Below are 11927 nucleotides of genomic sequence, written 5' to 3'. Positions count from 1 at the left end.
TGGTGGCTCATAACCATCTGTAACAAGATCTGACGCCTTCTTCTGGAGTGTCTGAAGATAGCTACAGTGTACTTACATATAATAAATAAATCTTTAAAAAAAAAAAAAAAGAAAGAAAGAAATGAAAATATGCGTGCGTGTGTGTGTGTGTGTGTGTGTGTGTGTGTGTGTGTGTGTCAATGACAATACCACATCTTAAAAGTTCATGCTTTGAGGACCAGCCGTGCATGCTTGGTGATATATACACCTTTAATTCTAGGACCCAGAGGCTGATGAATCTTAATGAGTTCTTGTGCAAATGCTGGGAATCAAACCTTGGTCCTCTGGAAGAGAAGCCAGCGTACTGAACTGCTGAGCCATAGCCAACAACCAACTAGGATTCCAGTTACAGGGAATTTGATGCCTGCTTCTAGCCTTTGTGGGCACTGCACAAACACAATGCACAGCCATACACTATAAAGTTTTTGATAGTTGAACAAAGCTTAAGCTTTTGTTAATAGAGAAATTGGGACAAAATTAAATGTTTAATTTTCTGAAATTATTAAGCTGTTATTTGCCAGACATGTATTGCATGCATATATATATATTAAGATTATTTATTTATTATATGTAAGTACACTGTAGCTGTCTTCAGACACCCCAGATGGGGGCATCAGATCTCATTACGGATGATTGTGAGCCACCATGTGGTTTGAACTCAGGACCTTTGGAAGAGCAGTCAGTGTTCTTAACCGCTGAGCCATCTCTCCAGCTCCACATATATATTCTTATGCTGGGTGATGGCATAAGCATTTATGTCTTGTTACAGTAATCTTTTGGGAGTCCTTGTGAGTGTCCAAGCAGGGATATGTTACAGGAATCTTCATGTGGTAGTAGAGTGAAAGATGAGCCACGCTGGTCAGAAGGGCTGCAGGGAGATTCAGAGAGCATAGGAGCTGGACTCACAGTTTCTAGAAAGTGGATAATGTTACTTCATTTATTCAGGTTCATTTTGCTTGAGCCATATCTTAATAAATTGGAGACAAACTCACTATATTGGTCATAATTGAGTCTGATTTTAATTACTAAGGTGGTGCCTCAGGATCTTGCAATCCCTGGGGGTTCTCAAGAGCCTCTTATTAATTTGCATTTGGTTCTGCTTTTCTCTAGGACTTTGGAGTTTGTAATGAACTTGCCATCTAGGTGAATGCTAAGACAGATGGCTTATCAGTGCTCTATCTCACTCTGGGTGGGAAAACAGTATCACTTAGACACTACCAAATAGAAATCTGTATTTAAGCCCTCACTTACCCAAGACCTAAAATATTGTGCTGTTTTTCTTTGGTTAACTTAACAGTTTTCAGAGCTGAAGACTCCAATACCCATAGACATCTGACTGAATTTGTTGGTTTGGATATTGAAATGGCCTTTAATTATCATTACCATGAAGTTGTAGAAGAAATTGCTGACACTTTGGTGCAAATATTCAAAGGACTTCAAGAAAGGTTACAATTACTTAATATCCTGAAGCGGCCTTAATTTCAAAACAGTTGCAGTTTTTTGGGTTTTGTTTTGTTGGTTTTTTGTTTGTTTGTTGGGGGGGCAGCAGTTTGAAAAACAGCCTTCTATTATAGCTTAGAAACCGCTTGTTAAGGTGGGCGGTGGTGTCGCACGCCTTTAATCCCAGCACTTGGGAGGCAGAGGCAGGAGGATTTCTGAGTTCAAGGCCAGCCTGAGTGAGCTCTAGGACAGCCAGGAGTACACAGAGAAACCCTGTCTCGGAGAAAAAAAAAGAGAGAGAGAGAGGTTTGTTATTCTGTCCCTTGTAATCTGGATGTCAGAGTTGTGCTGTATCCCGCTCATGTTTATGATGCAGGACAATATGCAGGTGGAACCTGTCAACTGTTGGGAGAGAGTAGAAGCAAGCAGTCAAAGCAGCAGTCATTTCCAAATCAGTGGCTGCCAGGTGTGACACACCTGTAATCCCATATGGGAGTAAAGACTATTTTTGCTTTTTATTATGCATATGTGGGGGTGGTTTGTGTATCTTGTGAGTACAAGTGTCCTCAGAGTCTAGAAGGTGTCAGTTTCTCTGACACTACAGTTACAGGGGGCTACAAGCCACCTGATGTGGATATTAGGAACTGCACTCAGGTCCTCTTCAAGAGAAGAGTGCTTTTAACCACTGAAACATCTCTCCAGCCCTTACTTTAAAACTTGTTTAAATTAGGGACATTAAGCCTCACAAATCCCATGAACTTGGTATTGCCAGTCTGCAGCTAATTCTTGTTATGCCCGTTTCCTTCCCCATCTGAAGCAAGTTTCCTGTCATCGATAAACATTTTAACCAAAAAAATGCTTTTCTAAATCTTACTAAAATATCTCTGAGCCAGGTATGATGGCTTATACCTTTAAATCGCAGCATTTTGAGACAGTGACATAGTGGGTCACAAGCATGAGGCTAATCAGGGTCTCAGAAAACAGAAAGCATCCTTCACAACAGAAGTGCAGCTCTGCAGTTACCATTTCTCTTGTTCTACTATGTGTAGGGTAGGCAGTGGGCCTTAGGGATGTCACAGTGGGAAAGTAGTTGTGTTCTTGAAATAACTTGGAAAACATGTGGGAATGGCAGTACAGGGCAGACCAGCATTAGTGTTCTCATGTATAAGAAGTGTTTCAGGATTAAAAAGTTGGGTTCTTTAATGCCTCTCAAAATGACTATTTTGTGTTTCCAACAGTGTTAGCTGATAGTTATTGCAAATAAAAATTTTAATCCTCTAATGCTAAAGCATGAAACTGAAATGTTTTAAGTATGTTAATGCTAAACAATTTGATAATGCTTTTCTTGGTTTAGTCACTGATATTGTGTATTGCTTATAGTGACCTCTTGTGGAAGAAACATTTAATGAACATTTTATTAACTAAAGCATTGAACATACAGGTTTCAGACTGAAATTCAAACTGTGAATAAACAGTTCCCATGTGAGCCGTTCAAATTTTTGGAGCCAACTTTAAGACTGGAGTATTGTGAGGCTTTGGCAATGCTTAGAGAAGCTGGAGTTGAAATGGACGATGAGGAAGATCTAAGGTTGGTCTCTGATATTTTCTCTTTTAACTTTAATGCTTAGGTTTAATGTATTTCACCAAGCTGATAACTCTTAATACATTGGCATTTTGCATTATAAAAATTAAAATGTTATATTTAATCCATTACCCTATGCTTTAATAATTTTGTCTATAACTTTTCAGTTTTTCCCCTAGTTGTAACCCTTCGACAAATGTAGGAAGACAAACCTGATGGCACAGGACAGTAATCCCATGTACTCAGGAGGCAAGAGGTTTCCTAATTCAAAGCTTGCCTGGACTTCAGCGTAAGATCTAGGCCAGCCTGAGCAGCTTAGACCTTGCCACAAAATGAATGAAAGGGAGATTTGGAAAGATGGCTCAGTGGATAAGAATACTTGCCGTTCTTGCAGAACACATGTAGATAAACAGTCACACACACCAAGCAAATAAATATATACAGAGATAGGTAGATAGTATATATTATAATAACATATAATATATGAATTATATACATACATATATGGGGGGGGTGGGCTGGAGCTCAGCAGTTAAGAGCTCTTGCTGTTCTTTTAGAGGATCCAGATTTGGTTTCCAATACAGATGGCTTATAGCTATTGGTAGTTCCTCTTCTAGGGGATCCATGGCAGAACACCAGGCATTCATGTATTATACATACACACATACGTACATACATACAGGCAAAACAGTCATGTGTATAAAATAAAAGTAAGTGAATCTTTAAAAGTATTTTATGACTAGGCATTGTGGTGCACACCTTTAATCCCAGCACTCAGGGGGCAGGGGCCTGGTCAATATAATGAAATCAGGACAGCCAAGGTTATAAAAAGAAACCCTGTCTCAAAAAACTATGTATAAGCCGGGCGTGGTGGCGCATGCCTTTAATCCCAGCACTCGGGAGGCAGAGGCAGGCGAATTTCTGAGTTCGAGGCCAGCCTGGTCTACAGAGTGAGTTCCAGGACAGCCAGGGCTATCCAGAGAAACCCTGTCTGGAAACACCAAAAAAAAAAAAAAAAAAAAAAAAACTACGTATAGAGAGAGGGGGAGGGAAGGAGAGAAAAAGAAATGCACTTGCCTCTGCCTTCCAAGTGCTGAGATTAAAGGTGTGCACCACTGTCTTAGTCAGGGTTTCTATTCCTGCACAAACATCATGACCAAGAAGCAAGTTGGGGAAGAAAGGGTTTATTCAGCTTACATTTTCCACATTGCTGTTAATCACCAAAGGATGTCAGGACTGGAACTCAGGCAGGTCAGGAAGCAGGAGCTGATGGAGGAATGTTCTTTACTGGTTTGCTTCCCCTGGCTTGCTCAGCCTGCTCTCTTATAGAATCCAAGACTACCAGCCCAGAGATGGCACCACCCACAAGGGGACCTCCCTCCTTGGTCACTAATTAAGAAAATGCCCCACAGCTGGATCTCATGGAGGCATTTCCCCAACTGAAGCTCCTTTCTCTGTGATAACTCCAGCCTGTGTCAAGTTGACACAAAACTAGCTAGTACAACCACCATACCTGACTTTTGCTTGTGATTTTTGTTTATAATGTTACTTCGCTTTTAAAACCACCATGATAAAAAAAGCCACAAGAAAAAAAAAATCACCATGATAACAAGGGTAAAGGACATTCTAAATCCCATACAGGACTGGGCATAAAGTACTAATGTCTGTATGTTATCAGTATTCCATATTTTGTTACCTAAATTGCTCTCAATATACATTTTATTCAGAAGTTCCTGGTCAAAATAGTTAAATTAACATGACAGTACATAAAGAGATATGTGGAAGCAGAAGGTGGTTGCTTTTATTTTTTTTTTTTACCCAGAAACTATACTTGATTCTAAGCCCATTATTTATTTGTTTAATGAAAGACTTGGGTATACTGGTTGTCATATTACAAACCTTTGTGGAGTAATAGGAAAGAAGACTATTTAATGGCAAGACCTTCTAATGTTAACCCACTAGATTTTATTTTATAGAGTTAGTAAAGTGTTTGCCTCCTGTTTCTGAATCAGAATCCTAAACCCTGCCTGATTTTAAGTGTTGGAGCAGTGTTTATGTACACCAAGTAGCACTTGTAGGTGGCTTCCTGAAATGCCTGTGCAGGGTGCACAGATGACAAAGTGCCGATTATCCTTTGAGAACCTTAAATAGCAAGGTGCCTTTCTAAATTGAAAAAATATTTTAAGTTGTGACTTGGTATGGACTGGAGAGATAGCTCAGTGCTTAAGAGCTCTGACTGCTCATCCAGAAATGGTGAGTTTAGTTCTCTGCATTCGCATCAGGCTGCTTTACAACTGCCTGTGTAGCTCAGGTCTAGGGGATCCAACACACTTAGACAAATGTTTCTGTTTCACCCTCAAATACTACTTTCATGTTTCTTTTTCAGTACACCAAATGAAAAACTGTTGGGTCGTTTGGTGAAGGAAAAGGTAGGATTAATACATGTGTTGGATCTTTTTTTTTTTTTAATCTGAAATGTTCCTTAGGAAAAGGAATGTATTTTACCATCTCCCTATAGTGGTATGTCTCTAGAGTTAGTAAAGAAAACTATACTTTTGTTCTTAGAAAAATTAAAAAATGTTTAGACAGATTGTAACCAAGCATTTGAATTCATTGTGTGACATTTGTACAGCCACACTGAAATGTCTCTAAAGGACACCAGAATATCAGATTAGTGGTAAAGGGTCTCTGAGCTATAAAGGGCTAACCTGTGCACTATTGCTCTTATTTTCTAAATCTAAAACCAAAGGAGAGAAAAGCTGATCTTCATTGTGTTTTTTTAAATGACAATAACTTAATGAAGTATAGAAAGTCCTTGAGCTCCCCCTGCTGGTTGCACTTGAGATAGTGAAGCTTACTGGAAGTGGGCTTTCTGTGAAGGCCTGTAGTGTTAGGACAGGCCCTGAGCATGCTGCCTCAGCACTCCAGCACTCTCTCACATTCGCTCCATCTGCAGCTTTCACTAAAGGGTATGGCATCAGGGAAGAGCCGAGATGCAATTGCTTTTTAACTAAGCCTATAAGGTAGTAAAAAATATCAAACACTTTAACAGTACTTACTTCAGTTGTTTCCATTTGAAGAATAATACCAATTTTCTTTACATATCTAAACAGAAAACTAAATTATTAAGAAAATAATTTGGGGGCTTTGTGTTAAATAATTATTAATATTAGAAAATTTCCATAAAATATTGTATAGATCTAACATAGTTTCTTTCTTTTAATAGTATGATACAGACTTTTATGTTCTTGATAAATATCCATTGGCTGTAAGACCTTTCTATACCATGCCTGACCCAAGAAATCCTGTAAGTAATTTGACCTTAAATCATCTATTTGTGGGGAAGAAAGAGAACTCTCTAATAACCAAATTTGAATGTTGTAACAAATCAGTTGTGATAACCTAAGTTAATATCCTAGGTCATTTTTTTCTAAGGATTTATTGGGATGGGGGCTATATATGCTAACTAGTATTAGATACTCAGAGTTTAGTGAGAGTATCATTCTTTGAATTGAGAATTCAATTCTCTAAATTTAACAGTAAGGTGGTAAATTGTGGGGTTTTTGTTTTATTTTTTTGTAATTTATTTAATTTTATATGCATTCGTGTGAGGGAGTCAGATCCTCTTACAGACTTACAGACAGTTGTGAGCTGTTATTTGGGTGCTGGGAATAAAACCTGGGTCCTCTGGAAGAACAGCTGGTGCTCTTAACCATTGAGCCATTTCTCCAGACTATAAATTGTTTTCATTTGATAGGTTTGAAGAAAATTAAAGCTTATATTATATTTAGGAGTTAATACTCCAGATGTCTTAGAGCTTTTTGCTTTACAGTGGTTCCCAGCCCTTAGTATTCATGAACCATCTGCAGGGCTTGGAGTTTGGTTTTGTTTTTTCACTTTTTTTAATACAAGGTCTTAGCATCTAGCATTAATTGTCCTGGAACTTGCTCTGTAGCCTAGGCTGGCCTGGAACTTGGAGATCTGACAGCCTCTGCCTCCCAAGTGTACACCACTGGCACCAAACTAGAGGGCTTTTTGAAATACTGATAGTTCAGTGCTAACCTTAGCATTTCTAATCATTGGTCTGGGGTAGCAATTAGGGGTTAGCATTTAAAACAAGTTCCAGGTAATAATGAAGTGATCTGGGAATCAGAATCTTTATTTATTGGAAAGTTACAACTGATAGAATCGAATGCCTGATAGGCAGCAAGTTAAACATGGGTTAATTCAGTTTCTGTCTATTTCTTTCTGTCTTTATTTATTTATTACTAGATACGTTAATTCAGTTTCAATTTAACTTAAACAAGTTTTACTAAATAGACTAAATATCTGTTGGTAACTTGCAACCAAAACAGACCAAAATTCGTATCTTTCTAAAAAAATTTTCAGGCAATAATGTGCTGAAACTGCCACTGCTTTAGATAATGTGTTCTGATTATTGAAAGGTAACCTAAAGATGACAGAAATCTGAACAGAGAAAGCAAAAACTATTCTGCCCTTAGCAGTTCTGCCATCAAGAGGAAATTATGTAGAAGGGTCATCATTAACTCAGTCATCATTTCTCCCTACATGTTTATCCTGGGGAAAGTGTGATAACACAGTAGAATGGTAGTGGCTCATTCATTTTTCTTCTGCAGAAACAGTCCAACTCTTACGATATGTTCATGAGAGGAGAAGAAATATTGTCCGGAGCACAAAGAATCCACGATCCTCAGTTGCTTACAGAGAGAGCTTTACACCATGGAATTGGTAAGTAATTTAAAATATTTAAACAGTGTATATTATAAAAATAACACATTGTGAACATTTTAAAGATGTCTCATAATAAGTCTCCCCCTTCATTTTAATAGTAGCTTTTTTTTATTCTAAGATGATAAGTTATGTTTTCTTTTTTAGATTTGGAGAAAATCAAAGCTTACATTGATTCCTTCCGCTTTGGAGCTCCTCCCCATGCTGGTGGTGGCATTGGTAATACTGCTATTGCTTATAAATAATTATGTAAACTCAAGTGAAAAACAAATTTAAAGACTATAAAAGGAACCTGGAAAGATGGCTCAGTGGTTAAGAGCGCTTGCCGCTCTTGTAGAGGACCTGGGTTCAGTTTCCAGCACCCACATAACAATACAACCATTTATAATTCTAGTTTTAGGGGACCTAATGCCACCTTCTGTACTCAGCAGGCTTCTTACATATGTAACAGTGCACATAAACTCACATGTAATCACACACATATGTAAATTAAAAATAAATAATTTTTAAAGGCCAAGAACAATGTTTTTCCCCCCAGTGAATAGAACAGAATTGATATATACATGTTAAAGAATAAAGTTAAGTCCTTACCTCACCTCATATAAAAATAACCTCAAATGAATCCAAGACCTAAATGAGAAACCTAACACTATAGAACTCTTAGAAGAAATCAGAGCAAAAGCATTGGAACATTGGATTTGGCTGTGGTTTCTTAGATAGAGCACCTATGACACACATAGCTAAATTGAACTAGCTCCCTAGTTTTGTATCAAAAAATAGTTATCTGCCTAGCATGTACAAGGCTAGGTTTGACTCCCAGTACTTGAAATGGGGGGAAAGGCAATTCGACTATATAGCTTGTCTGTGTAGTCCCTAGATATGATTCTCAGCACCAATTTTGAGGGCAGGGGCAAGCGGGGAAAGAAAGTAAAGCGGGGCTTGAGAGCTGGCAGGGGTTGGAAGTACGCTCTGCTCTCCCAGACTGCCGGGGTGGAGTTCCTAGCACCCACGTCAGGGTGCTCACAGTCACCTAAAACCTCGGATCCAAGTGATCTAATGCCTCCTTAACACATCTGCATGCACAGACATGTAATTATATAAATAAATAATTTTCTCAAGTTAAAATATGAGTAAAAGACAGCTTGCGTAATGGGAACAAATATTTATAGTTCATGTATTTGATAAGAGGTGAATATCTACAATAAATAAAAAGTTCAAAATGGGCAAAGGGCCTGAACAGAAATTTCTCCTAGCTGGTTGGTGAGTGCATGAGCAGATGCTCAGCAGCACCAGTCCTCAGTGAGGTACCTGCACATGGCTAGGATGGCTGCTAGCTTAAGCTATGACAGCAGTCACCAGGACACATGCCTCTATATATACCCTAAAGAAAGAATTGCCATATGATCTAGCAGTCTAAATCTGTGTATGTGCCCAAAAGAATTAGAAATGGTACATCAAAGAAATCTTATGTATACATCTTCATAGTGGTATTTTTGACAGTGGCTGAGACATGAATACAGCCAAGTATCCATCATGAGTAGATGGGCCCCCAGAATGTGGTACTGGTTAAGGATCCCCTGTCTGACATGTTCAGGACCAGAAGTATTTCAAATTTTGTATTTTCTTGAGGTTTGGAATAAATTCATAGACTTTACCATTGAGAATCCTTCAGTGTTCATGATGCTCCCAGAATTCCAGATCTTAGAACAGTTTGGGTTTCTGGAATAAGTTGTTCAGTGTCGTGTGTGTGTGTGTGTGTGTGTGTGTGTGTGTGTGTGTGTGTGTGTGTGTGTGTGTGTGTGTGTGTGTGTGTGTGTGTGTGTGTGTGTGTGTGTGTGTGTGTGTGTGTGTGTGTGTGTGTGTGTGGCCAATCAGTAGAAAGAAATTTTGACATTGCTTCAGCATAAATGAACTGTGCAGATAATATATGAATAAATAAGCCAGTTGCAAAAGGGCAAGTTGTGTATGATTCCACTTTTCTGGTATTTTAGAGGTGTTAGCTTCAGAACCAGAGAGTAGTTTGGTGAATGTCTATATCTGGGGGATGAGGAAAAAGAATATTTAATAGGTATAGTTTCAGTTTTATAAAATAAAACTGTATGCTCCACCAAAAAGCTATTGGACTGGTAAATGAGAGGTTTTCAAAGGGGGTTAACTGTTATTTTCTTGTCCACAGGGTTGGAAAGGGTGACGATGCTGTTTTTAGGATTGCATAATGTACGTCAGACCTCAATGTTCCCTCGAGACCCCAAACGACTCACGCCTTAAGCCATACTTTTTATTCTCTCCAGGGACCTGCTGTTGATTAGGTTATACCTGGGGTACTTAAGACATGCAGTAGAATTAATGTCTTACTAAAGTGCCACAATTATTTTTTAAGTAGCTCAGTACAAATTAAGTAAAAACGTTTTAGAATTTCAAATATGCTTAAGTAGGAAATACTTGAACGTTTTAATGAGAAATTTCTAAGGTTGAAATTCATAGTCTTTCACTATAGGAAATGTTAAGGAAAATTTAAACAGTTTAAGATTATATAATTTTTTTTCTTTTCTATATTGTGGTGGCCACCGTACTAATATTCTAAATTTTCAATATTTGAACTTGACATTGAAAAAGAAGAATTGGAGAAATTACCAAGATTTTAACATATATAAAATTGGTATGTCTTAAAAGTTACTTTCAAAAATCATGTGAAGCATTTGCAAACTGGCTAAAAACAATAACATTGAAACATTGTTATCAGTTCTGAGGCTGAAATTCAATAAAAACTTAAAGCTAATAATAGTTTTGTGTGAATTTATAGAAATCTGATTTTATAACTGGTTATTGATGAACGTATATTGGGAAAATAGAAAGTAAACTGACCTTATATTAATATTAGATGTGAAAAGTGGCATAGACCCGAGGGTGCATGACAGCATGTGCCTGTGACCCCAGCACTAGGGTGTGAACACAGGAGGGCTAACAGTTGAGGACGTCTGCTACATGAGATCCTGGCTCAGAAGAAAAGTAAGCACATGGGAAAGTCTACACAAACATGCACAACATGTAAATATCTTAATATATATTTGGTGCCATTGAGAAGCGATCCCTCCAAAAGAAGCACCACAAATTGGTTTGTTGTGGTCACTGCACACTGGGCACTGCTGACTCAGAATAGAGGTGGGGTGGAGGCTGCGGTGCTATTCCAGGTGATGTGCTTCAGTAGTGTAGACCAAGGCAGGACGGCCAGGCAGCTGGGAGTCTTAAGAGAACAGACTCTTGGGAGGATAGCTTCAGTGAGACAGGTCGTTTAGTGCGAGTTGGAGCGGGATTGCAGACAACAGCTACTTAAACATTTGTGGGATGGGTAGGGGCTGTCCAGGTGATTCTGTGTCATTGGCCAAGGCCAGGATGCTGGGGATGCCTCATTTGTATAAGGAATTCCAGGAGCTGCTAGAAAGTTTTAACGTGGCTACTGGACTACATGACCCCCTAGGGGTGGGGATGAACGTGAGGGCACAGGGTTATGTATGTGGGCAGGGCACACAGAAACAGACCTGGGGCGGGTGGCAAGTGATCCTGCTCCTGCCAGTCTCAGGAAGATTTCCAGGGTTTGACCTTCATCCCACTCTTGCTCCAGGGGAGTTTCCTGGTCCCACATTGTGGATCAACATGAGCTGCACTCACCATATCTGTGCTAGTCTCTAACTTCAGTGACTTGTCTGCCAACAGCAGGAGTTGATGACTGTGCTCTACAGTAACACCATCCCTAGAGACAAAACATCCATTTTGTAGAAGCTTAGTGATGCCAGGCACTAAGCACCAGGAGAGGAGCAGCAATGGACCTTAGCCTAGACATAACACATTCAGTTACACTTTTTCTCCTGCCTATAAAGCTTGTTCTAGGGACAATATCCTACAATTGATAACTTAATGTGCCAACATGGAGCCCTGTGCTACAGTTTAGGCTGGGTCCCACTTTACCACAAAGCAAAGACATAATCCCTTGGAATGTATGGATCTGGAGCTGACTTAGCCAAACTCCTGTATGTACTTTCTGAAGCTCAGTAGTAGATGAGTCCAAAACTTTAGGCTCTCCTAGCCAGCCATGTTTGTTTGTTTGTTTGGGGGTTTT

The 11927-nt window shown here is 39.0% G+C and overlaps 1 protein-coding gene across 1 annotated transcript in view; it reads left to right on the top strand.

The window, feature by feature from the left end:
* The window catches only part of Dars (aspartyl-tRNA synthetase), a 54929-nt gene extending 44340 nt beyond the window's left edge, over window positions 1–10589 (top strand). The window contains exons 9-15 of the mRNA XM_029538687.1: window positions 1280–1484; window positions 2921–3067; window positions 5448–5490; window positions 6288–6368; window positions 7699–7810; window positions 7958–8029; window positions 9987–10589. Coding sequence (XP_029394547.1) covers window positions 1280–1484; window positions 2921–3067; window positions 5448–5490; window positions 6288–6368; window positions 7699–7810; window positions 7958–8029; window positions 9987–10078 — 752 coding nt within the window. The 3' untranslated portion in view covers window positions 10079–10589. The remainder of the gene's footprint in view (window positions 1–1279; window positions 1485–2920; window positions 3068–5447; window positions 5491–6287; window positions 6369–7698; window positions 7811–7957; window positions 8030–9986) is intronic.
* The last annotated feature ends 1338 nt before the right edge of the window (window positions 10590–11927 follow it).

Source organism: Mus pahari, chromosome 5 (genome assembly GCF_900095145.1).
Source record: "Mus pahari chromosome 5, PAHARI_EIJ_v1.1, whole genome shotgun sequence".
NCBI classification, from domain to species: Eukaryota; Metazoa; Chordata; class Mammalia; order Rodentia; family Muridae; genus Mus; species Mus pahari.
Note: the sequence above shows the minus strand (reverse complement) of the source record. Positions and strands in the feature narration are given on the sequence as shown.